The 27,041-nt window shown below is 37.4% G+C and overlaps 2 protein-coding genes across 4 annotated transcripts in view; one reads left to right on the top strand and one right to left on the bottom strand.

Moving 5' to 3' along the window:
• Positions 1-5,359: 5,359 nt before the first annotated feature.
• SPCS3 (signal peptidase complex subunit 3) lies at positions 5,360-13,722 on the bottom strand. The gene is made up of 5 exons (XM_067297922.1): positions 13,419-13,722; positions 10,721-10,794; positions 7,932-8,008; positions 6,319-6,434; positions 5,360-5,805 (listed from the first exon to the last, which is right to left on the bottom strand). Exons 1-5 carry the CDS (start codon positions 13,559-13,561, stop codon positions 5,673-5,675), a joined length of 543 nt encoding a protein of 180 aa, XP_067154023.1. The 5' UTR covers positions 13,562-13,722; the 3' UTR covers positions 5,360-5,672.
• A 129-nt stretch (positions 13,723-13,851) lies between these two features.
• ASB5 (ankyrin repeat and SOCS box containing 5) overlaps positions 13,852-27,041 on the top strand; it is a 40,284-nt gene continuing 27,094 nt past the window's right edge. The window contains exons 1-3 of one of the 3 annotated variants that reach the window (XM_013942158.2): positions 13,852-14,005; positions 23,863-24,130; positions 26,170-26,463. In XM_013942158.2, the coding sequence (XP_013797612.1) occupies positions 26,268-26,463 (196 nt within the window). In that variant the 5' untranslated portion in view covers positions 13,852-14,005; positions 23,863-24,130; positions 26,170-26,267. Of the gene's footprint in view, positions 14,183-23,389; positions 24,131-26,169; positions 26,464-27,041 lie in introns of those variants that run through there. The other 2 variants (XM_067297920.1, XM_013942157.2) reach the window with 2 other exon arrangements.

The raw sequence follows: 27,041 nt of genomic DNA, 5'->3' as shown, positions 1-27,041 counted from the left end.
GTGCCAATGTTCCCCCTATGTTTTCCACTGAGCTCAGGTTCTCAAAGCAAAAAAATAAATGAACAAATACTATTTAGTGGGAAATGGAAGGCTGTGCAAAAGAAACTTTGGCCCTCTCCTTCTTTCAGAATTATAAGAGAGGAAGAAATAAAAGGGGGAAGGAAGTTAACTCCTAGAAATAAAATTAGAAAAAAAAAAAGGATTTAAACAGCTGCAAACTTTTCACTTTTACTTCCTAATCACAGTTAAACTAACTTCATCTTAATCTTCAGTTACTACCTTACACAGAAAAAGAGCTTTCCTCCCTGCCTACCCCATCAACCACTCACAGCTACTTCTAATACCGATCTGTCTTAAAGAAAAATCTTTTTACGCTTAAGCCCTGGTCTCCCTTCCCAGTTCCCACACACCATAGACACGATTATCTTCCATAGCCCCATCCAGGCCCCTTCTCTTGCTCACCATTGCTCACAGCAGACCTCCCTGAAACCTCTCCCGTGAGTCAGATCTAGCTTATTCACCCCCCCACAAGCACTCAGGACCCTACCTGTCACCAAACTTGAAAAACACCCATGTGGCAAGAAGAAAGCCCGAGCAAGAAGCCAGTTTGAGTTAACAACACTGCACCTACCCCCTCTGTCGCCCCAGGGAAACAAAGCCCCACGAGTGACATCCAAAGCCTGGCTGTGGAGGAGCTTCGGTTACCACCGTTTGGCCGGCAGGCACCTGCGACCGCAGGCGGCACACAGCCTGCCCTGGCCAGGCTCCCACCGCCACGGTTAAGCCCAGCCAGTGCTGCACCCTGTGTTTGACACAGTAGCTTGCAAAAGCAGTTCCAAAACAGCCTAAGAACACCAGCCTGTCTCTGGAAATAAGAGAAATAAATTTTTCCTCACAAAGCTTTTGGAGGTCATTGGATTACAAATGTAAAATGAATAGCAGTTACTATGAACAAATATAAAGGTGTAAGGTAAACAGGGCTACAAATTACAAAAATGCTTGCTCACTAGCACTGGAAATAAAGCACTAGCACAGCTCTCTAGCACTGAAAATAAATATATTCTCTACAATCCGCTTCTGCCACAAACAGTTTTAAAGGAGTGCCAGGTTTTTATTTATAACAAATGGCTGCGAGCACTGCAAATGAGGGCAAGGCAGTACAGCTGAAAAGCCAGTTATGGTTATAGGTGAGACTGGTGTGCTTCGTCAGCACTGCGCTTGGGGGAGGAAAGAGGACAGGAGGTCAGATAGCAAATACCGTATCCGTAAGAGAATAGTTCAAAACTCAGGTACGGTCTAAACTGCTGTCTCATGAGGATAACCTGCGTTGCGGCTAAGTGGCTTCTCTAAGAGACTCCTCCAGCAAGGTTACTCCTTTTGGAAAAACTAACAAGGAACACCAAACCATCTCGCAAGGCCAAAAAGCACTGGGGTCTGCCTATATGGAAGAAAGACAGTGCTCATCACAGTCAAAAACAGAACATTTAAAAGAAACCTTCCTCAGCCTTTTCAGTACTTGATGTTTTAAAACTGCAGCAGAGTATTGGCTTTAATCCAATGTAAGAAAGTACTAATTTTAAGAAAGCTATTGTTCAATAATCTTCTCAAATTAAAGCATGGCAGAATCCTGCCTTGTTCAGCATCTGTGTTCCAGCTAATCAATGTACAAGAGCAGAAAAATCTGTACATAACCTGATCCTCCATGCCTAGCTTACACTAAGTTCTCTTACAGGTACAGACACCACAGAGGAGCTAAAGAAACCTCAAGCATCGCTGCTAGATTTAAAAGATTAGATTTTTCACTTCAGTTCTACAGCAAAAAAGGAATGTGCAAACTCCACACAACACGGTATACTGAAAAATTAAAGGTGTTTGAAACAGCTTCACAAATACATACTAAATTACAAGCCACGTCTCAATGAAAAATTGATTACCCCTATTCTAGAAACAAAACAACTTCCTCAATAGTTAAAGACAAAAAAGGACTTAAAAACTATAGACAAATTAAAATAGACTAAAAAAATCCAAATATTGCTATGTAGAGAATCTTACCAGTAGGATAAAGACAGACTGAGAGGATTCATGTGATAATGAAGCTAAACATCATCTTAATGGTGATCTCCCACCAAAGCCCCATTTGTAATCAATAAAGAGCAAATTGGGGGCAGTACGCGTCATTCTTACGTACTGCATTTTGGTCAGTTATTTTTATTTTGAATCAAGTGACTTGTAATTCTAGATAATGTTAACATATGGATTCAGAGGTTTATTCCTTAGTAGCTTATACAAAGAGAATTTAGAGTTTTATAATTAAATGCTTAATGTTCAGAATACTCTGTAGGAGTTTGGAGTAAAGAGAAAAGAGAGAAGATTCTTCCCAGGGCAAACAAAAGTGAATTAAGAACTGCTATTAGTGGACAAACTAAATATTAACTTGCATAACAAGAATATTAGTGTAACACTATATTAGGGGAGATAGAAAACTTAACAGTGGATTAACTTAACAGCCTAGGTTATATTTACCTGTCTCTTTAAGAATTTGCAGATTCCAAAAAAAAAGTGCAGTGAACACAGCTGCGAGCGTTCCCAGGGTGGAGAGCTCCAGAAAAAGACCCAGGAGCAGTTTGGCTTGTTCAAGCTGCTTTTTGTGTTTTTTTTTTTTTTTTTTTGTTTAATAAAACTACGTCTGGTCTGGTTAGTGTAATACAAATATTTACATATGTGCTTAGAATGGGATACTTCATGCTAAAAAGTATATGCCTGTTTACATGTTGTTTGCATGCACAGTTAAACTGTTTTAATGAAGGAAAATCTCAATTTTCTTCCAAAATAAAGAAGCCAAATAAATTAGAAGAATCCTTAAATCTAAAAGTTCTTCAAATACTTGTTTTCTGTGTACTTTCTGATACAAATTTGGAGAAAATATTGCTCTTCCATCACCTGCATTTTCTATCTAAATTGTTTTCATTTTATAGAACTGTTTCTGCAAAACTTCTCTTTAAATCCTCTTCAGAAGGATATTTTCATTGTTTGTAATCCAAAGATATTAAAGGAACCCCATCTGAATCTGCATATAAGCAATATAATAATCAGCTGTAGTTTCATTGTTCAGAAAAAGCTTACTAATAGAATAAACAAACAGAATAAAGTAATTACATTCTGTTTTTCTATTTTCATTATCTGTAGTGTCAATCCATGACTACAATTGGGTATGCAGGGTATTAGAGGTTTAAACAGAGATTTTAAACAGTTATTTTCCTTTCATCCACATCTTGCTTTCTGTTTCATATGGCATGCTTTTAACAGTAAATGGAAACCCAAGCTTCTTTAACAGCTTGCATTTTTTGGTCCTAAAACAAGAATGCCTGTCTCCAATTCCTCAATAAATTGCTATCTGAAATGCATCAGAAGTGTTTTTGGTTCAAAAGGGTTTCAGGCTTTTTTGCATTAAGTAAATCACAGTTGCTAGAATATACATCTCTATGCATCAGTGCAGTCAGCTACTTTACAAAGCATGATCACAATTTTCAAGCGTAAACTTGAAAGTCAAGTCTTAACAGTGTTAAAATTACCATGTAGGACACACCTTACAAACATATGAAAGTGCTGAGTATACTCTGAAAAAAAATTAATTTAGTATCTCCAGCTTAGTAAATAAAAAAAGGACAAGGCACCTTTAGTGGGTTTTTTTTCCACTTTGGGGGCAAGGGAGCACGCAGAGAGAAGAAGGGAGAGAGATAATTAGTACACTTTTAAGGATAAAGATACATCATAGAAAATAACATCTGTAGCCAAAGTATTCCATTACCCTTTCCACAATGACGGACAGTACATCCTTCAGAGGAAAAGTAAAGCTACAGAACAGCAGGTTATGAAGAACAGTCTCCCTAAGGGAAGTTTCTTATTACTTGTAGCTGTCCCATTGCAGACCACAGTTTATTAGTAAAAGAGAACATTTACATGCACAGAGTTTTAGTTCTACATAGCTTTTCTAAATATTGTACAGAAAGCTAGTTTTGTCTTGAATTTAAATTTCCAATTTCAGTAATTGTATTCTTGTTTAAAATGTAGAACAAATTAAAATCAATGACCAGCTTTCTATCTAGACATAATTCAGTATTCTGTCTTCATCTTTTTCACTATTTGTCTTCCAATCTTAACCTTCCAATCTTCTGTATCTCTTCTTCTGAAGGTTTGCCACACCGCAATTATCTTCGGTTCTGTATTATTGTTCATGATTTGTAATATTAAAAAACTCCTTTTTAGCTTTAATTTCAGACTATATTTGCTCTTATTGAAAATCCCCACCCCATTCAGAACATTCCATGTGTTTGGCAATAAATCAACTCCTAATAAATATATAGTATTTATTATTGGAAATGGAACTCAGGTCTACCAAAGTTTGCTCAAATTCTATGTCAGGAGGCTAATACTGGCAATGTGCCCCTCCTTCTAGATAAAAATCACTATTTATTCCCAGTAAGAAACACTAATTGATTAGTATAAACCATCATTATTGCCAAGACCCAATCCTTATATCCTGCATTTTTTCTCTCCATCCAACTATGGCAAGCATTTGTGCCTGTAGCTGGGGGAGGAAGGATGCAGAGAGTAAGATGTGCTGCCACAGATAGGCCACATCTTTTTCAGTAGAGGCACTGACTGAAATTCCTTATGAAAACTGCTACCCTATCTTTCCTGGTTGGTGCAAATCAGGGACTTGCAGGTAAACTCATGTCCAAATCCAAATTGGTAAATCTATCTAGGCTCCTCTCTTATACCGCTGTCAGAAATCCTGTGTTCCTAAAATGTTTTCCTGGACTCTTTTGCAGAATGTCTGTCCCATTCCTAGCTATGGAGGGCCCTTCCAATATCTAGTTATCCCAGCAAACCCTGGAACAAGTGCGTTCGTTTTTCTTGCTGAGTAGATCCCAGTAAAAAAATTAAGTGGGTGCTGTGTAGACAGCTTGTTAAAAGCATTTTTTAAAGCTGATTTATGATTAATACACTGAAAAATATTTCTTTTTATTCTAGCAGTCAGCTGCATTATCATCTATGTTATATGCAGTTAAAGTGCTTTATAACATAGAACTGGAGACTTGTTACATTAATGCACTCAGATGAGATCTCCAAGCTGACAGACAGATAACAAACCATCAGTTTCCAAAGTAGCTGTTGGCAGTTCTACAAAGGAGCAAGTCTACCCTACTGTAACATGCTACACATACATTTAGCAAAAGCTGTAAAACAGAATAGTCAGTTCCTTCAGGTACATGTAGAAATTTGACTCTGGAGAGTGTATTTAATTTGTGTAGAACTCGAATAACTATTACAGTACCTTAAAAAACAATGAGGCTAGTTTCTGGTTTTAAGATGTTTATTTAAAAGAAAGGTAGATCTATACCCAGGTGGCCAGCAAACAGTGCTCAGTTTTCCAAAACAAAAGAAAAATCCCAAACTAACTCAGCAATTAACTTTTCCTTTAAGTTTCAGTTTCAATGTTTTATTTAAAAAAGAACTGAACTTTCATTTCCCTTTCCTATGCTGTTAGACCTGAGGAAATTAAGTACCTTTTATTGGAGGGTTGCATGGGATGGGAGAAGAAACCACAATAAAATTTATTCACAATATACAAGTATAAAAATATGTTGCTTAGGATTCAATATTATAATTTAATAACTTTTTGTTGTTTCATAGGTATCTGGGAAAGGAACAGACACATGTCCTGACCCTGTCACAAGAGGTAGAATGCCAGCATTTGGTACAACGTTCCAGGAGAGAGTCAAAGTGATGTTCCTGTTTCCCCTGCAAAATCAACAAAGAATATCAGCACAAATACTCTAACTAATTTAGTTAACAAATACTCAGATTAACTAATTTAGGATATGAATAATTTTCCTGATCCAGAAACAATGGGCTTTTGAATTTCACGTAAGGGTGAAATAACTTTCTATTTTCACAAAGTTACTTCATGAAATATTGCCTATTCTCAAGATAAGAATTTTTCTACTATTATCCAACTCCAAAGGAGTTAAGTGCATGCCATGGCTGGCAGCACAGAACCAAATCTGCAGATAGAAAAAGTGTCAGAAGTAGAAGCCCCGCAGCCTACTGCTCTTATTAGCTGTTCTCTAGTCTACAGAAACAGAATGTGACCTTGGGATATAAGATATCCCACCAATCAGACTACAAAGATGCAACAGACTGAAACAATGTATCAAAAGAATACAGTTTCCTTACCACAGCAACACCAAGAGGTATGTAAAATGCAAAGTAAGTAAATCAAGTTACTATGAAGAAAAATAATGATTTACTTACTTGAGACCATTTCCATCATCAAAGAAAAAGTATTTTGACTTCATATCTTTTAAGAACAGCCTTGGATTATCTCCCCTCAAAATGATCTTGTCCCAAAGGACCACCTGGTTCAGAGCCTAAGAATACAATTTTAATTAAATCAGCAAGCTAACTTAACAGAGCATATTCAATAGCTGAAATTTCAAAGCATTATCCATCTAGAAGACCTGAATTTGAAGTACATGCTCGAAATCCATAAAAATAATTTAACAAATAATGCATAGGGAGGGGGTGGATGTACCGTTAAACAATGAAGTGTGGCACAGATAATGAACAGAAACAACAACAAAACAGTTCAATAAAACATGATGAAACTATTTTAAGGATCAGAAGATTTCAAAGACTACAAAGTATGGTGGACATTCCTTCTGAATTGTAAAGTTAAGCTTTTTTTTTTTTTCTTCTCTTTTTAAAAAGCAGTATTTAGACTTCATTTCAAATGAAAGACTTGAATTATACTATCATGACACTGCCAAGGTATTTAACATTTTTGCTGTTTTTAATGGAAAAAAAATTGTTTGAAATGCAAGGATAGTTACAGGAGTTGTATGAATACCTCAAAAATACATATCCCAAATTCTTAAATACTTGAAACTGTATACTGTTCTTTTGAGTTAATTACACAGTAAGGATGACATATTGTTTACAGTCCTGTTTAGTAACTTCTGGTACCATTTAGATAAAGTATTTCTCAATGTGCTTATTTGTGAGAACTAGTGTAAAAATAAATTAAATAGGAAACAAGATAATGAAGTCCTGGTCACCAATAAAGAATCCTACACAAACAGAAATAGCTACCAGAATTTATTTTTATATATATATACATACATATACATATATACACACACACACACTTTTTTTTTTTTTAAAGGAAGAGTTAATGAGATAGTTTGTGCAGCAAGTAAAAAAAATCCAAACCTTCAATCCATCCTTGCAACATGACCACACTAGCTTAAACTAGAATTCAGTGTTGCCATGGCAATATGGTGTTTTATTAAAATAATTAATTTCAATAAACTGTTCCACACAGCTCCTGTCAGGTAAATGAAAAAAGCCCACAGATATCCAAAGTGAAAATCCATAACAACTGATGCAACAAAGGTCACAATTTCGAGAAATCAGTCAAGATAATACAAAAGTGTCATGGGGCATGGGCAAACATTTCTGTGTTCTGTGATCTAAGAACAAAAGATCCACTACACCTGACAGGACCAAAGGCCACTACATCCTGTCTCTTAACAGCAGTCAATTACAGAAAGTTAGGGAAAAGTACAACAAAAAGGACAAATAAGTGGAAATAAGTAATTTACAATCCACTATTGTAAGTGAACAACAAGGCTGGAGTTACTCTTCTCCCCCTCTGATAAGCACATATTAAGTCAAGTCTCATCAGTTTTTGAACCTCCTACACCTCCAGTTAAACTGTTGACGAAATAAATCATGAAGGCCAGTGAAACCAGTCCAAGCTGGTAGGAAATACTGGTGCCTCAATTCTTTCCAACAGCACTACAGAATGTTAAAGATAGCTGCAGTACAAAACGGGTAATGGCTTTGACTTTCTTTTTGATACTTACATTGTTTTTTGTTGAATATTCTGCAGACAAATACAGAAACAATTGTTTAACATTCCAGTCAAATATACTCTGCAGATGTATGCAAGTTAAGAAAAATAACACATTGTACTTACATAACCTGATTTTTTTTCACTAGATCTAACTAGACTACGATAAATAGCAGTGAGTTTACATTTCAACATCCCTCATCTTATTTATAAATCAGTGCATCTCCAAGAGTCCTAACAGATACTTTAATCACTTAAATTACCCCCCACTCCCCAGAAAAAAAACCACAGAATTAGATTTCATTACAGAGATATGATTTCCTCAAATGTTTTAAGAGATCTGTATTTGGCATTACAAGCTAGTAAACAGAATCTACTGCTAGTTAGTCTACTATAAAACATTAAACATAAAAGGCAAGACAAAATTACTTACTAAATGTCTTCAGGCTATTATTTATACTGAAAGAACACTGATGTCTAACTATGGACCCAGAGCCAATAGCATTAAAAAATATATAAATACTTATGAAATGGGTAGAGAGCAGTATAACAGCCTCAAAGAGCCTGTAATACCCACATAGAAAAAAAAAAATTACCAGATGAGAGGAATACCATATTGAAAGCAACATTATGCATTATCAAATTCATTTACCTGTGTACTATAAGGAAAAAAAAAAAAAAAATCAGCCTAGCAAACTGTTAGAAAACTCTGCTCAAATTTCTGATCAACAGTAAAGAACTGACAACTACTATTTGAGATTGTCAGTGTAATAATAATGCTATCTGATACTTTAAATACTTGTCTGTTGTTTATTTAACAATAAAATGCATCATGTGCAGCTGTTAAGGAAAATACCATTTAACTGACAATGAAGATTAGCTGTTAAACCCTTTTTTCACTCCTGACACACCAAGATATGCTTTCTTTTTTATTCCATTCTCCACTACCTTGACAAATAAATGAAACCAATTCCCCGGGGCAGCCTCAAAATCTCTCTTCTATCTTGCTCTGCTTATCCCAATTCAGAATCTTGTTTTTAGCCTTTAACTCAAAGAAGAAGCAAGGAAAGAGTTAACTAATTGATTGCTGTTTCCACAAGAACAACTGGAACTATTTTACTTGAATATTTTTAGTCATCTGACTGAAAATGACAAATGATGTTTAAAAAAAAAAAAAAAACACAAAAAAAGATATCTGAAGTAATTCCTCAAGTTCACCATGAATTAAATATGTTAACAAGAGTTTGAGAACTGTCTCTTCTCCTTCCCTAGTTGCTTTTTGTAACAGTCATTTTATTTAATTCCCACTGGGACTAACCATGCGTTTCCTCATAACTAGAAGAACAAATGTACCAATAACCTTTTACAACTTTTTTTTTTTTTTTAAGTTGTATTTTACAACTCCAAACACTGTGGAGCAGCAAGACTTATTTATATCAGGCACACAAGATTAAGTAAGGGTTTTATAAGCAAATTTAATACTACTGCTACTAAAAAACCCCACCTATTAAAACACGGAATCTTTGATGTTCACATATTGCAGACTAATTCTTTTTAAAGAATGCTTCTTCCAGAGGTCCCCTTTCTCCCTTTCCCTCCTCCTCCCCGACCCCTCCAACAGTATACAATTCAGTTTGCCTGCTTCAAAAGAATTTTAAGTCTCTGGTTTTGATACCTATAAGCATTTCAGAGGTAAAACTCAGACTTAAGAGTTCACCTCCCCTGTGCTTCCAGATGATAAAGCCCCTCAATCCTGCGCATCAAAAACCTGCAAAATCCAATTAACCTGTTTATCCAGCTTTCACATCCATTCAAGATTTATATTTTGTTTGGTTTGCTTTACACAATGTATTATTCTCCACAACAGGAGAACTGATGCACAGAGGAAATCAATGTCATGCCTAAGGCAGTGGCAAAAAATGGGAGACAGAGAAAATCCCAGCAATCTCAAATCAGTTGAAAAACAAGGCTTAGTGTAATGACCTAAGTGAGGTAAAACATGCCACCTCATCTTTGGTAGTGGTTTCTGCAGAAAATACAGAATTTTTATTTCAAGACTCCAGATCTTAAGAATGATTCCCTTCTACTGTCAAATAATCCATCCAAAATAAAAACAAAACAAACAAATCCTCAAACAACCCCAACCCCACCAAATAAAAAGCAGGCTATCAGGGAAGCCAAGAAGAAGAAAAGTTGCACAAAGATAGCAGCAACGAGAAAGAATGTGACTAATTTTGTAGAACTTCATATGCTTCTTGATGAATTTCACGCTACTCTGATAATTTAATATCTAAGCAAGTAAAAGACTATGACTACTTTTTATTTTGAAAGCAAGACAGGTATTTGTATATGACTATGAGGAAGACAGAATTTTGAGAGCCATGCCCTCACAACAAAATGAGTTTGAAAGTTGCATCAGAGTTCTTTAGACTCAGTATGGCAGTCAAAATAGCATGTTATGTAATCCCTAGAATTAATTCACACCTCAAACCACCAATACAAACCTCACTTAACAGTAACACCACATTTCATTACAGAGCCCTATTTTAAAAGCAGACATAATGAAAAGAGGAAATGACTCGCCCCATATCATTTACCAGCCACAGAACAGATATTCTAAGTCCTAGTTTACTGCCATAACTATATAAAATACTATCTTTCACTGCTTTAAATTTAGATTTCAAGACAAATTGCTGTTTTTCCCTCAAGTCCTGAATATCTGAAGATTATAAGGTAACAAAAATAGATGTCAAGATATTCTTATTTCAAACATTTGCAAACCATTTTTTCCATTAAGGATATCTGCAGTAATGTCAAATGTGACGAATCCCAGATCACTTCTTTCTCTAGGTCCAGTGAAATCTTCTACATTTTTTCTAAGATAAAACAAAACACAAAATTATCTTTTCTCATTATTTTTCTTGTATATTTTACATAAATGATAATTTTTGCCACATAATCCCTTCATCCATTTTCTGTACCTTCTTTTAAAGGTTTTTGGCTACAGTGTAATCACATAGTAAAACAATATCTGCCTCCTGGAAGGTTTGGAGATGCAGTTTTGAATGAGATACCTTGACACCACAGTAGTCTACAAGAGTTATAGAAATAGCGTGTGGACTTTTTCCTGTTTACAAAAATCCATATCCATCTGTATCTAAATTGCACTACTTTTCAGTATAGTAAAGTATGTGTTAGCCATCCTCAAATATACAAAGCTGACCAGAACATCAGTAGCATAGTTGTCTGCTGGCAACCATTTTCAAAGTTATTTCTGGACTTTCTATAAAAAAGGGCTCTAGTGCTTATTCTCATAAAGGGCACTCCAAGCATTGATAAATTGGGTTTTATGTTTGTAGTTCACACAACTTACAAAATCTCCCTCTGGCACATACAGGTATTAAGTAGTAACAAAAAGAAAATGCTTATTTTCCTCTCTACTTTAATAAAATCCTGGGTATCAAAACTATTATTTAAATACAAATTCACATTTGGAAAAATATCTGACATAATCATATTAAACTGCATTGGAAAAAGAAACTGGAAACCAACACTGAAAGACAGCAAAACGCTAAACTTTGAATACATCTGAAAGTAATTTACCAAACCTACTATCTACAATTAGGAATACCATAAGCAGGTTGGCAATGAACTCTGAACCTTAACTCCTAATGTAACAGAAAGATTTTAGCAATTATGAACTTGTCAGTTACATTTATTCCAGTTTGAAAATATCATTTCATGAAGACTAAGTTCAGTGATCTCAAAGAAAAAAAAAACACTATAAACCAAGTGGTGAAAACAAAAAAAACCACTTTTAAAGACAGCATTTAAGAAAAAACACTCCCAAACCCTCCCTGTTTAAGATTAGCTAGTAATTTCCATCCCTTCGCAAAAATCAACATCTTTGTAAGTAGTAATTCTTTTCAGGAATGTGGCTTCATTTCAGAATCACTGTCAATCTGGTGGCATAACAGGACTCAACCTGGGGTCTGCAGATCACTTCTAAGGAGTTCAAGAAAAGCAGCTAAGGTATGCCACTTTCATTAATACCAGATCTGTGCACCACTGAAGTCACTGGCAGTACAAATTTCATCCAGGTTAAGCATTAGTATGACATCTCTCATCTTTTCAGTTTGCCAGAACACTCAAAATGTGCTTTTATGGCAGCTTTATGCTATTTAAAGGAATAGTCCTCAATCCATCCAAAAGATGATTGCAGTTCCCACTCTTCATTTGTATTCATCTCCCCTTTCCAACCCAGCTCTCAGCCATCCACTCCTATCACTTACCCTGGGGTAGCTCCAAAGCTCACCAGACTGCTCCATGAGCTGCTTTAACTCACTAACCTGGTAGAAAACAAACCCAGCAAAAAAATGGACACATTTTGATGGGTTAGTGAGTTAAAACAGCTCCAAAAAGTATCCAGTGAGCCCCATTTCCATGTGCAGCTCTGGTAAAGGACCGTGCAGCTAGAAGTAGCAGCAAGACCTTCATTTTTTTGGTGGTGGGAGCAAGCTATTGCACCTGCTCAGCTACTTGTGAAACTACAGCCCTTCATCTCATACATACTTATCTAGCTGGAAGTTTTCTGTGACAGAGTTTCCTCTTGGAAAAAAAAATTGCAAAAGAAGTTCTGCTGGCACAAGTCTGCATCAGCACTTTTTGTCATGGAGGCAAAATGCTTTCAATATGGTGTTACATATTCTATACCTGGTGCAGTTCACAGGAAGATATGACCACCTGAGTGAGTCTACTGCCACTGAACCCACAAACAAGGGAAATACGTTACCACTGGAAAAATCTGAGGGAACTACTAACTAAAAAAATTGCACTAGGGAGATAAACTATATGTTCATTTAGGAGCTTGCTCCCCCCCCCCCCCAAAACCTGTCGAAAAGGGAGATCCTTTGTTGCATACGCTTGATTCCCCTGTAAGTCACTACCCTGATACAGAAAACCCGGCTGGCGTTTTCCAGCGAGCAACCGTATGTGTTTACCCAAACGGCTCCCGTTAACATACTGAAGAAGTTAGTAGTTTAACGCGAAGTCCAGCGGAAACCAGCAGACGGCTGCAGGCGCAGGCCCGCCCGCCCGGGGGCGGCGGAGCGCCGTCGTGGGGCTCCCTCATTGGCCCCGCGGGGGCAGCAGGGCAGGAAGCGGAGAGCTCCCCGGCCCTCACCGAAACACCAGCGGACCCAGGGAACTGCCGGGGGGAAGAGAGCAGCGACCGGCAGCAGGAAGTGCTTGGCCCCGGCGGGGGGGGCGAGCCGAGTTGCCTTGAGGCAGCGCGCCCCAACGGCCGCTCGCCGCGGCCGTAACGTCCCCCAGCGCGCCGCCCCCAACGGCCGCTCGCCGCGGCGGTAACGTCCCCGGGAGGACGCGGAGCCCCCAGCGCAGCTCCTCTCCGCCTCCCGCGCGGGGTGCCGCCTCCCCCCCTCCTCTCCCGCCCGCCGCGGGGGGAGTCGAGCGGCGGCCGCGCCGCCCGCCCCGCACTCACAGCACGACCCGGGAGACTGCGATGCTGACGGGCACGCTGCGCTCCTTGAAGGCGGTGGTGATGAAGCAGCCGAAGGTGAGCGCCGCCATCACGCTCAGCGAGAAGGCGAAGAGCGAGTTGGCCCGGGACAGCACCGTGTTCATCTCCCCGCTCGGCCCGGCCGCCGCGCCACGCAGGCTCCGAGGCTCCCGGCCCGACCCAGCCGCAGCTCCGAGGCGGGAGATGGAGGGCGGCACCACGGGGCCCAGCGGCGCTGGGGCACGGTAGGAAGCGGGCGGCGGCGCGTTTCCTCAGGCCCGCAGAGGAAGAGGTGCTGCGGCGCGCGCGCGGCCGGCGGGGGGAGGCGCGGCCCCGCCGCGAGCCCGCCCACCTGGGGGGCGGGGCCTCCCTCGGCCGTTGGCCCGCCGCGACGGTTGGCAGCGGCGTGGCTGCGGGCTCCCCGTAGCCCGGCGGCCGCTCGCCTCCCCGCTGACCTCTAGCTTCGGAGCCGCCGTGCCGCTGTGAGCCCCGCAGCCTCCGGGGCGCCTCTCATCCTTCAGCGTTTGGGGGGCAGTTTTGTGCCCTCTGATTTTCTCCTCTGGGGCACGGTAAAGGTGCTCCTCGTTTGCACTGTGCTTTTTTTGTTTCTTACCAGATTTGGTGTCACGTGATCGATTTTTATAAAGGAGCCTGTAAAGTAATTCTGTGTGTTTCTTTGTCGACTGCTAGGTCTGGCTTATAGCAGAAAAAAAGGACCTGAAGAAAAGTGCCTGCGTCATTCTGTAGTGCGTACTGAATTTATTATTTATTTATTTATTTATTTGTTGTTGTGAGCAGTCAGGCATCGGAGCAGCTTGCCAGTCTGCGTCGTGTGTGGCTCTGGGAAGGGCCTCAGTGCTCAGTTGCAGCCGGGTCAGCACAGAGTAGTGTGTGATGGGGATGCAGTCGTGTCCCCTCAGAGTAGTGCCCAGTGTGCGAGCAACTTCTTGTGGCTGCTCTTTGGCGCCCTCGTTGCTACTACTTGCGGTATATATTCCTGTCCTATTTCGTGCATAACTTTGGAAAAAGGAGTTGTTACAAACCTGAGCATGTGTTGTGAGGTGACTCTGTTTGCCACCTGTTGCATTCCTAAGGGATTTGTTTTTGGAGGGAAATTGGTTTTTCTATCTCTAGTGGATTTTTGTATTTATGGCTATATAATAAAATGGAAATAACATTTGAGGGAAAGGTTTTTTGTTTTTTTTCCCTTGATGTCTGTATCTTGCTTTAGCTGCTATTACACCTTGTCATTCATTACATTATTTCCTGGTGTTTCAGTTATTAAATATGTATGTAATAAAGTGGAAATGAATAGATATATAAATAAATCATATAGCATTTTTGGTCATGTCTAGAGACCTCATTTAGTAGATAGGCTTCTTCTTAGAATTTTCTTCTTTACCAAATGGCTCAGTGATCTCACACCATTTTCAGGATGGGGCAGTCCTTCACCCTATTGGGTGAAGATTTCACTTCAGAGAGCTGCTAGCAAAACTTAGCTCATCTAGCAAGGTGGTTTCCATCTCGTCTTCCCAGGCCCCTGAATTGATTCCCATTCCTGCACCCTGGACTTCTGAGTTACAAACCTGGGAACACATGATATGATGAGTCTGAGGATGGAGGAGAGGAAGAGCATGTGACATGATTTTTCTCTCTCCTTCCTTCTAAAAGTCTGTAAACTAAGCCTGGGTGAGAAACACTCCTTCCCCCGCCCCTTCCCCCCCCCCCCAAGAACCTGCACAGTGGTTTTTTTTTGTTTTTTTTTTGTACATTTGCCTGTATTCAGTAGGTTACTAGGCCTGGTTAACAAGAAAAATTACTTAGGTCTGACAACAGGTGTCAGCAGTAGTTCAGTTAAACATAACTTCCCCTTCGCAAGGCTTAGGCTCCAATGCTCTAAATTCAGGGGGTAGAAATGGGAGCTGAGAAGACACAGGCATCTAAAAAGGTGGAAGGCCTCATGGAGACAAAAGGGATAGGGGGAAGAAAGTGCTAATTGTCAGGATGTTCTGAAAAATATATAATAATGGTGGTGTTTCTTTACCTCCCCTGTAACTGAGATTTCAGCTCTGAGACTGAGGGAAGAAATAAAACCTTTGTAGATAAGGGCGGGGCAGGGGGAACAGAAGAGGAGGGAAAAAAAATTATTAATGGTCTGCATTTCTACCCAGCCTGAGTATATGTAACTGTATCTGTAGTTGCTTTTCTCTTGTATCTGCAAACAAAAAGCTTGATTGCCTTTGCTCTTGCTTTTAATTCTTATAGTTGCTAATTACAGTTTTTAGTTAGGTATTAAACAACTCTGCTGTTGGGGAAAACTTAAGAAACTGAAGCAGAAATTGTAGGAGTAAAGTAGTGAAATTTCCAAGGCAGCAGTTGAGTACCTAACAAGGCTGAAATCAAAAAGGTCAGCTCCTTAACTGAATTCAGGTTAGCTCTGTATTCTTAAGACGGATGAATAAATACAGCTGTTGGTTATGTTCTTTTGGATTTATTTTAAAAGAACCTGTAGATAAGGTGACACTTGAAAGCACGGTATACAGGGAAATACAAATGGTGTGGAGTCTTCAGCAATCTGCAGCTCATGATTAATCTTCCGAGGGAGAGGTTTTGAGCCTTGTTTAGTTGAGATGTTCTACTCTGATGTTCCAGTTTGTGAGTAATTCCTTTAATCATGCATAAATAAAATGGCAAGTGTTGACATTGACCATCAACAAAGATTGCTGTGAGTTCTTTGCTTTTCTGGTGAAGTCAAGGTTGTTTCTAGTACAAATGTGTCTAGTTCTCTGGACACTCTAAGATAAGACCTTTGAAGTGGCTGATATTTGGGTTTGTGAATTCCAGGTGAAAGGGAGATACTCAGTTCAGCCCAGATGGTGAAAATTTAGGTGCCTGTGGCTTCTTTTGCACTTAAGTAGTTAGATGAAGACTTTATAGATAATTTATTTTGATCTAGGGACCTATATATGCTTCCTAAATTTTACCATAAGTGTCTACATCCTTTATTGAATTTGCCTTTTATTATTTCTTGAAACGTTAACTCCTCAAGAGGCAATAGGAACCTGGAACCTCTTTGGCAGCTCTGACTATGCAGATGAGAATTAAAATAAATGTCATCAGATATCAGAATAAAGGTGGTGATGAACAGTTTAGGGAATTTTTTGTCTCTGCTGCATCAGCCTCCGTTCACTTAGCACCTCTTCTGGGAGGGTTGGTTTTACAACTGGTGTGGGAAGGCTGTGGGCCAAGAGAAGTAGTCTTTATGGACTGCACTGAAGGGTTTTTGTTTCTCACCTCCTTCTCACTTTCATTTTTTCACTGTGGATCTAAAAAGTACAGAGAATAACAGGATAATCTAACGGCTGAAAGGGAATTTGCAGCAATAGTCCTTTCCCCATCCTGATGAAAAGAGGGTGCCTAGGAGATTGTGTGAGGGGCTATTGATACTAGAGTTTTACTAGATTTATGGTGTACAGAAATTTTCACTTGTATCTGTATTCAAAGTTCTCCAGCAAGAAGGTGTCAGGGAATTTTTAATTTCTGATTTCAGAATTAACTTTGTTTTATAACAGTGTCTTATTCACTTGTATTAGAACACTGGATTGGAGATGAGACCAAATATTCTTGGCTCCAAAACTGACTCTAATTATGTTTTGGAGCCCAAAGCAGTTCATTTTTGGCTCCAAGCAGATTTGCTATTGCCTATTACATGGCATACAAAACCATGTAAGGTAAAGTCCTCTCATACATCACTGGTTTAGCTGAAGCTTTCACGCTTCGTTGTGCTTTGCATTCTGTGGCAAAAAGCCCATGTGCCACTGATCCACCTCACTCTAGTTTTACCTCATTCCCTAAGTCAGTTCTAAGTTCTTCATCACGAAGTATTTTTATGTCTCTTGTAAAAGCACCAAGTAGAGACTGTCATGCCTCAGCTTGAGGAAAAGAATGTTTTGCTAGCTCTGTCATGATGATATCACTTAACTGATATCAATTTTAATGGATGGAAAAAACATTTTGAATATTAATACTAGCCACAGGAGTCAGTGTATAGTGACCTCTTGACATATGCTTGCAGTATAATCTTTTAACTGTCATCCCTACCAAATCATGTAATTGACTTAGTAATTTGCTTTTATTAGTACCGTTCGTAAGCATCAAAAATAAACGTTTCACAGAAGAAAAGACAAATGAAGCCACTTTTACTGTCTAGAAGAAAACCTGACAGAAAATTGAAAAGGTAGATAGAAAGTTAAGGGAAAGAGGTGATTTCACTTTTTTATAGAAACAAATGGTAATAAAGAAAAATCAGTTAAAATTAAAAGACCATAATGCAGAATAAAACCTAAAAATTATGAAAGAAACTTCAAATTGGTGACAAAAACCATTTACAACTCAGCTGTTACTTCAAGTAAACTTTTCACTTCAGAATAACTGTGTCAATGATCTCATCTTGACAATATATTTTAAAGGTCTTGCACATAAAGAAATAAAGGATTATTATAGGTACTTTCTGGTCTTATTAAACTATTTTGTATTAATTCAAGCAGCTGAAGAAGTCTGTCTAGGTTTCAAAGTGGCAAAGTGTCTGTAGTTACAGGTGCAAATTTGGTCTTTTGAAAGCTGTCACTTGAAACAGAAAATTTTGATCTATACATGTCTATAGTTCTATAGATATATCATTGGTGATAGAGGTATCTGGACCCAAGAAAGGAATTATACAAAGGGAAAAGAGATGCAAAATGAGGAGACCCTTCACTCCATATAAATTACAACTAAACATCTCTATTAATATGCAGCTTGTATGTGTGTTTTGATATTACTTTCCTCTCATGGTTTGCATTACTTCTTAGCTGAAGGTTACTGTCTCTGCAGCAGAATAGGTGGTAAGGTGTGTGAGAGCTTTTTTTCAGTTAGACTCCAGTAGGTTAGCTTAAAATTACCGGCAGTTTAAACTGCCAGATCTTTGAAGTGAAATGGCTGAATACAGGCACACATTCCTTCGTGTTGATTTCCAGGAAGGGAGGAAGAGGGGCAAGAACCTTTAGCAGAGGAATGGAATGGGCGGCTGGAGGTGGTAACTTTTTTAACTCCTGCACGGCAAGATTTGCTAGAGTTTGTCTGTCAACAGACTGTGTGTGCTTGCTGTCTGACATGGTTCTGATTTTAGTAATGTCTCCAAGTACACACATGACTTTTTTGGGAATCTTCTCTTATATTACTCTTGATATTTGTGTTGTGATAACTCTCCAGACAGGACTGAAAGAAATATTCTAGGACAAACTTGTAAAGGCATGACTCAGACTGGATTTATTTGTAAGCAAGTCAGTTATAGCTACCTTACTTCTCTACTATAGACACAGGACTTTACTGTCAGCAATTAGATAGAGTTGTTAAGCAGATCAAACATGCTGATCTGATAATCATCATTATCATCCCTGCTGATAGCAGGGATTGTTTGATATTAGACTTGTTGTTGAGGTGGAATCTCTCACCATTGTGACAAGCAGCTATCCAGTGGGCATAGAGCAAAGTGATACAGCTTTAAAATTGCTGTGTATTCTTTTAAAGAACTGAGAAAGTTATAAAACTGGAATTAGCATTATCACTTAAACATCTGAGTTAGGTTTTATGTGTTTAAGTGCATGTGATATAGAGAACATCTGTAATGTCTACAGATACTGATTGGTATGTAAATCCCTGAACAGTAACTCCATTCTCTGGGAAGCCAGATATGCAAGACTGTATGTCAGAACTATTTTCCAAAGATAGCAGTAGTATTTTCAACAGGCAGGGAATTACAGAAAGACAAGACAGCTGAATAAAACCAATTTAAATTCATTACAAGTTAGCAGTAGAAAAAGTAAACTTTTCATTATGTTACAAATAAAAAGTTGTCATTCATGTGCTTCAATGCCAGAAGAACTTGATTTACACAATGCCTAATCTGTAGCAGACCACTGATTTTAATACTATGGTGGAAAAAAAAAAAGGCATTCCCTGTGTGATTGTATCCACCCAAAGGCATGAAACTCAGACTTTCTATAACAGTTTGGAGATCTGGTGGAAATGATGATCTACAGCAAAATCCAGAGAGAAGCTATGTATGTAATAAAACTTGTATATGGGAATTTTTGTGTTGAAGTTTTTTAAATGAACTGGTGTGTTTCATAGTCTTATGAGAGAATAGAAATGGTGTTTGAATACACAGTCCTCCAATAGGATGAGTGTCAGAAGTCAGAGCATGAAGATGGTAACATTTTATGAAGCTTATCCTGATCTTCCCCTGTTATATGACACTTAAGGATAAGTCATTGCCTTGCATTTTGAAAGACACTTTAATATTAAAGTCATTAGTTGGGCAAGCAGGAGACTAGCATGAGTTATGATAGCAGTGCAGAAGTCTGAAAGAAACATGACTTTGGATATCAGTTGTAACTTCAGGCTGCTTTGTTTTTATAGGCTCTGGACAGACATGGCATTAAGGCTCTTGAGGAAGAAAACAAGCTGTAAAAAGGAGATTTAGGCATTCCATGTCTTTATTTTACAGTGTGGTGTTTGCTTCTGTTGGCAATGCAACACAAGTTTCAGGTTTTTGTGATGAGAATATAACTTGGTCATATGGTAGAGTAAGCCTGTAGAATTTTTAAGGATAGCAACAGGATGCAGTGAAAAAGCAATTCAGATCCGAACGAAGTTACGCAGTAAAAACAAAACAAAAACTCCAGAACAAACAAACAAACCAACCCTTTGCCACATGCAAAACAATAAAGGAAATGCCACATGACAATCTTTTGAAACTAAATGCTGCTTTCCTCAGTAAGGGCTGCTAGGTAAGTTATTAGAGGATGATTATCTACTTACATTCTTAATATCTTTAGATACAATTTATTCTTTTGGGTATGGGACTGTAGTACTGATAGTATATAATGTGCTGTGTATGACAAAAAGCTAAAACCAGTCAGTGACTAAAGTGGATGAGAGGGGAAAAAATACAGGACACTATTCGGAAAAAGGCATACTGTAAGTTTTTTGCATATTAAAATATTAGATATTTTTAAATCTGTTTCTGTTCCCTAATCTATCCCCACTTCCACTAATTCTCTGGCTTATGTCTCTCTACTAACTCATGTATGTGTACACATGTGGTTAGCCATCTACTTGCATTTGCTGGTTTCTTTCTTTCTTCTTGTCAGAGGTGTCCTTAAACTGTTTTGCTCTTAATCTGAGAAAATATCAGAGAAGCTTGGACTTCTCTGGACAAAAGTTTGTGTTCTGTTTCTCCCACTTTTCCTCTTTCTATTCCCCCAAAATACTAGTACAAAATTGGTACTTCTGCCACATCCTCTCTTCATATTTTTTAAAGAAAGAGTGGTAACAGGGCTTGACTTGGAAAAGAAGCAACAGCTGTTTCTTCTTTCCCCCAATCACTCCCAATTCTGAACCTTTTGTAGCTTTCAGATGAATGTGGTTTGTTTGTTTTCCTATGCCTAAGCATGGATGCGGAGTACTTACCTTTTCATAATATTAAGGATATTATTGAAAAGAACATTTAATGTTTTTTAAAAGGTTGCTTTATTGTATGTCTGTCTCTTTCGCTTTACCTTCAATGTGAACTTAAGGTAACGCAGTGGAAGTAATTTTGCATAACAGTATACACGAGCAAATGCATTTTAAAATAATTGCTGTATATCTAGATTTATTCAGGTCAAATGCTTTGAACAGGAAATGATAATACAAAAAAGCCTGAAGAAGATATGACAATGAGGAAATGACATAAACATCATTCTGTAGCTTCAGATGAGTCAGATAAAATGTTCAGTATTGAGAATTAATACAACTATACAACTATTAAATACAACTATTAAAGTACAAGTCAGCAAGTCACTAAGCAGGTAATTTTTCATACTGAATTAGGTATTGTCTTTTTCATAGCTCAGACCTCTCAGCACTTTGAGTCCTTCATGAAGCATTTTATGCTTACATCAGAAAAGCAATACTAGAAGTAGTATCTTCTCAGTAATTTTATTTTAAACTTTTTTGTTTTGAGGTCATTGTTTTAGAAGTTTCTCCAGGTGGATTCTCTATAATGTGTAAACAATTGCATTCCCTCAGAGCACCTGAGATGTTTCTATTCCTCTGCCTGGCATCCTGCTTCATGAAATTATCTTTTATTATCTTTATTAGCAAAAAGTTTCAGAAATTAAGACCAGAATGACTGCCTTAACTTCTTATGTATTTTTAGCTACATCTCCTATCTGAAGTGAGACATGCAGGCAAAGTATCATACAAGTAATTCCTTACACTTTTTTGCTTACCTTTTGTCTTTAAAAAGGTGTTTTGACTTTCACATGTTTAGATATAGCTCAAAAATACTGAAGTAAATGATTAAGAATTTTTGTTACAAACTTTGTGCTGTGAGTGCAACTATTCTTCTACAGCCTACGTTAACCTAATTTAAGGATTCTACTGTGAAAGATTTAATTATAAGTAAGTACATTTTTCCAGAACTGAAGAAAGTGTTTGATATTGAGAAATCATATTTTTAAGGGTTTTACAGTCTTTAGTATTCAAAGATACCTTCAAAGACCAAATATTATATCAGTTGTGTTATTTTTCTTTTAATTTTCCCATACTGAAAATTAAACACACCAATCTTCTGAAGTGCTGAGGAAATCCCCAAAATAAAATAAGAGGTCATTAAAGTGCTTATGTGATTAATCATTATAAGATATAGCTTTTTTTTTTCCCCCTAAAAGTTACTTGCTTAGATTGTGGGTAAATTACACTAAAATTCACAAACACTTCAAATTAGCATAAACAGGTACCACTGCTGGAATACTTCCTTTCTCCTGTTGGCCACTTATTAGCAGCTACATATTAATGCATTTAAGGGCAAGCTACTTTGATATTCTATTAATCTGAGGACCATAGTTTGAAATGAATTACTTTAATTGTCATTTAAAATGACAATTAGTTATTTTGAACATACTTTTATAAATGATATCACAACAAGCTCTATTAAGAGATAAGTTAAGACTGTAAAACCTAGCATTTGAAGTCTTTGAGCAGTTTTGAAATTAAAATAGTTAATTGCCAGATATGGAGAAAGCATGCGAGAGGAATGACTACTTGATTCTTGTTTTAATTTGCTGGGAGTAGGCTAGTATGCCAAGCTAGAAGGTACCTTGTCTGGCACAGTTTTATTCTTATGTTCCTAAAACAAACAAAGCAAAACAAAAACCCTAGCATTGTTTGTCTGTAGTGTAGCTTGGTCCTGTTTTTCCTATGCATTAGGATAAACCCTTAAATGTTATAATATTTTTACACACTATCCCTTTTGCAGCCATTAAATGAATGATTATTCCATATTTCATTTCATATAAGTCTGTTATCCAAATTTTCTATTAAAATAAAATTTATTAAATACCTAATTAGTTCCAGTTTTGTTTTTTTTTTTGTTTTCTGTTTTTTGTTTATTGTTTTTTTAAACAGTGATGAAGTCATCTTCAGAGCACTCCTGCTGAGATTTTTCCCAAGTGAGGAAATGAAGTACAGAGAAATTCCTTTCCCAGATGTCAAAACTATTCCAGAAATGCAGATGTTCAGATTGGATCTCTGGTGTTTTCAATTGCTTTAACTTTTTTTTTAGATTGTTACATACTGGTGAAACATCTCTATTTGGAAGCTGTCAGTGTTCAGCACTGCTGTAGATTAGCATTCCAGTTGCTTCACATTGCTGGGCAAATAGAAATTTGGTACACTTTTATGTCAGTGTTTACACTCTTGTGTAGCATTGCATTGATTGTCAGCTCCTGTATTTATTTACTTATGCTTCTACTTTCTGATTTCTGTTGCAACATCTGTAGCTTTCTGTTCCTGTCCTCTTCATCTGCATGGGCCCTGCCCTCAACTACTTTGTGCTCAAGTCTCAGCATTCACGTTGTTGATTCTTCCAAAATGCCATGTGAGTGTTAGCATCTAGACAGTCATTCTGTTTTCATGACTGGGTGCCTAGTAGCATGGGTTTGCCAACATGCTATAATGGCCACTTCTGCTGAGCCTCAGTAGCCTTCGATTAGGATAAATTCAATTATTCTGTGCAGTTGGAGCATTTCCAGTTAAGTTGGCACAGAAGAGAGAGATGGAGCTAGAAAACAGAAATATTATTAGGAGAGTAGTTTTGCCAGCCTCTTATGAACATATGTGAGCTGAAATTCTCAAAACTCATAATTTCTTTCATTTTTGTGTAGTTTATAGCTATGGAGGGAAACTTATGAGGGAACAGAAGACAAGATTCAGTACGGGGATAACCCTCCTGCTCAGTTTTCATGTTGTTTCTAACAGTAGAATGATCATTTAACAAAATGTTATGTGCATCCACAGCCTTATTTTAGAAAAGGGTTTTTATTTTGCTGTTACTTTACAGAAAAATTCAACCTGAAGAAGACACTTACCAACTGAGAAATTTCTGCCCAACTGCAGTTATAAGAAGAAGGAAACAGAATTGTAATGAAAATATTAACTTTGACTGCTGCTATTAACTCCATCTATTATTTATAGCAATTGTTATTGAATTTTGCCTCTACAAAAAGAGACTGTTCTGTTAATTAACAAAATGTGGGAGAAGTCCAGGTGATGAAGAGCACTTATTGGATGATGCCATATGGAGTAAAGTAAAAAAACACTATAAAGAGGTAAAAGCTTTTCTATCAGCTAATTACGATTCTTCCTTATTCAGCATGGTAAATTTGCAAAACAGAGGTACTTCAGATGGCTGGGGAATTCTGGGGACTGACTAAGTTAGGTTTAATAATGCTAGTAGAAATATGGAAGTAGTATTAAATTCCAAGTACTGGATGTGTTACTAAGGAAAATATCATTTCTATTAATGATTGAAACGGAAATTGGCAGTGCTGACTCAGAACATAATACCTATTTATCCTTATGGAAAACATGACACCTCAATTCAGTGTCAGATAACAATGTGCCAAATATAAAAAGGGATTTTCATTTGGCATTTTAAGTACTCTGTCCTACTTCTAACTATGGTATGAGAAGAGCAGTTCCTATTCTAGCTGGATGAGAAAATGTCTATAAATTTAAATTTCTCCTAAATATAAATTTAGGAGAAAACAGATATATTTTGTTCTCAGACTGATATAGATTACAGTGTAAACTGTTTTCTTACTGCCTTTTCCAGTTGCTGTTTTGACTTTTGTGTGGGTTTAAGACTTTTTTCAAGGAAAAAGACTAAATGTCCACTTCTCTCAAGATAAGCATAATTTAGTTCCTATCTGTTAAAAATCGTGATATTTATTCTCAAGCACATTTCCTTTCCCTTACACCATTGCCCTTTCTTCATTTACATAGGTTTATTTGGACATAGTTTACAGAAAACAATATAGCTTTTTTACTCTAATAAATCTTTTCTGGAGCCAGATCATAAGAGGATCTTTGTTTTGCCACTTCTCTTTTAAAAATATGAATTTGTATGTCTGATATTCTGTTCATTGAAGTCAGGGGGATCTTTGGATGCTGTGACATTTGGATCATACCCTCTGTTCCTGATGGACTGTTGCCAGCATTCTAAAATGTTTTTTTCTGATCATCAGACAAAAGAACCCCGGGTAGAATAGAAAGAGTGTTTCAGTTTAAGATTACTAGGGGTAGACTATTTAAAACTACAATTAAAGATACTAGTTCTTTTTTATTTAAAAGGTGATATAAAGGAATTAAAACAGAATCCTTAGCTGTACTGCTGCAGCTCTTTATTTTAGAGTTACAGCTTATTTAGGCATCCAGTTCTGTCCTGTCGCTCTTCAGTTGGTGTCATGTTGTAACCCTGGTATTCACTCACTAGCAATTACTCACACTACTGGAACTACTTGTGAGTAACTGCTGATGACTATGAATAATAAGCTGATGGCATATAAGCAAATTAATTTGTGTTCAAAAAAAAAAAATCTGAGGAATTTAGATTCCATTCTCCAAAACTGGCCAAGAAAAAAAGCCTGTCACATCATTGGTTTAAAATAATATGATACAGCACAATGAAATGTGTATCATAAGCATTAGAGATTTTCCATGTTTTATATTTACCAGTGCGTTTATTTGCTAATTTTAATGTTCTGAGATTTATAAAAGTATCTTGGAGTTCGATTTTCATCATCCATTCTGAGTACTGTTTTTTTGTATAATAGTATAAGCTATGTATACTAGGTACTTTCATTCAACCTGAATGAAATAACAAGAGACTGTCAAAGCCGGTATATTTTAAATCTATGTTTCTTTATTAATCTGTATTTCAGGTAATTGCTGATGTGTTTCTCTCTCCATTATAAACAGAAAAAAAGTCTATCATAAAAGAAGGGAGCAATGAACAAAATGAACAATTATATGTTAGAAGCAGGAGAACTTAGCAGAAACTGATTTAACTTTTAGGCTGTTAGCCTCATTACATGAAATTAAAGTTCTTAATATTTTTGACGGTGCCTTTTTAAATAAGTATAAATATGATAAATGAAATACAAATGCAGAGTCTGGAATGAGACAGACCTTTTAAGTGGAACAAGTACAATCCAGAAACTTGGAACCTGTGTCTGTTATGTTCTGTCCCACTTGAATATCACCAGGCTAGCAGGAGTGGTAGTGAACTCAGTACTATGTACAGTATAAATAATCCTCATATTTTGAGCAGCAAGCATCATGACCAGCTGATATTTTCTTTCCTCAGGACCAGTTGTTCCTAAGAGTGCGTGGCTGCAGCCATATGATCTTATCAACACATTTGAGAACCCTACCCCAAACACTGAGAGAGGTCTTGCTGCAGCAATGACTGTCATAGAAGAAAATCGTCCTTTTGCTCAGCAGCTATCTAATGTCTACTTTACTATACTTTCCCTTTTTTGTTTTAAACTTTTTGTGAAGATCAGCCTTGCTATACTTAGTCATTTCTACATTGTGAAAGGGAATCGTAAGGAAGCAGCAAGGATAGCTGCTGAATTTTATGGAGTTCCTCAAGGACAAGGTATATTTGTACTTATTATCTTAGTTTATCACTATTGTTTAATTTGTTTTTTTGCAGGTAATTATTTTTCTGCAAGCTCGATTTATTTTCAATTTGTAAAGTGATATGTGTGAGTTTTTTTATGTAGTTTTCTCTGTTTAATTTTTAACAAAAAGTATCTGAAGGAGTATTGTTAGATTCCTTAAGTTGCAAGTAAATATATTTTTTTGTTGGTTAATATTAAGTTCAGAATAAAATGGATGTATTATGGGCAATTTCCAGTTGGAAGAGAAGCTGTTACTTCCCATTCTAAAACAATTTTCCCAATTACCTCTAAGGTTGCCCTACTTTACCCACGTGTGGGTGAAATTTTCCACATCTGGCATGTGGCTAAAGTTAGGTTTTTCTTAACACTTTAGTGAAAGTAGTCCAGATATTTTTGTGAACAAATTAAGAGAAATATTTCTTCATTAGGTTAAAATGTTCCTGTAATAATTTATTCAAGAAGATACAGTCCTCCTTTGCTTTGAATTAGAGACTCGGCATGCATCAGGAAGCTCTGTTTATCAGAGTGAGCTTTTGGGCATTGTTGTGAAAAA

The sequence above is a fragment of the Apteryx mantelli genome, chromosome 5 (genome assembly GCF_036417845.1).
Source record: "Apteryx mantelli isolate bAptMan1 chromosome 5, bAptMan1.hap1, whole genome shotgun sequence".
In the NCBI taxonomy this organism is placed as follows: Eukaryota; Metazoa; Chordata; class Aves; order Apterygiformes; family Apterygidae; genus Apteryx; species Apteryx mantelli.
This window is presented reverse-complemented; position numbering and strand designations above follow the sequence as displayed.

Excerpts from the sequence above, each read along its gene's own strand:
- SPCS3 (XM_067297922.1), bottom strand. The coding sequence starts at position 13,561 with ATGAACACGGTGCTGTCCCGGGCCAACTCGCTCTTCGCCTTCTCGCTG. Across the intron at positions 10,795-13,418 it reads GCAGTCTCCCGGGTCGTGCT|AAAAAATGTAGAAGATTTCA; the intron begins GTGAGTGCGGGG and ends GTTTTATCTTAG. Across the intron at positions 8,009-10,720 it reads CACATTTGACATTACTGCAG|ATCTGCAGAGTATATTTGAC; the intron begins ATATCCTTAATG and ends TAACTTGCATAC.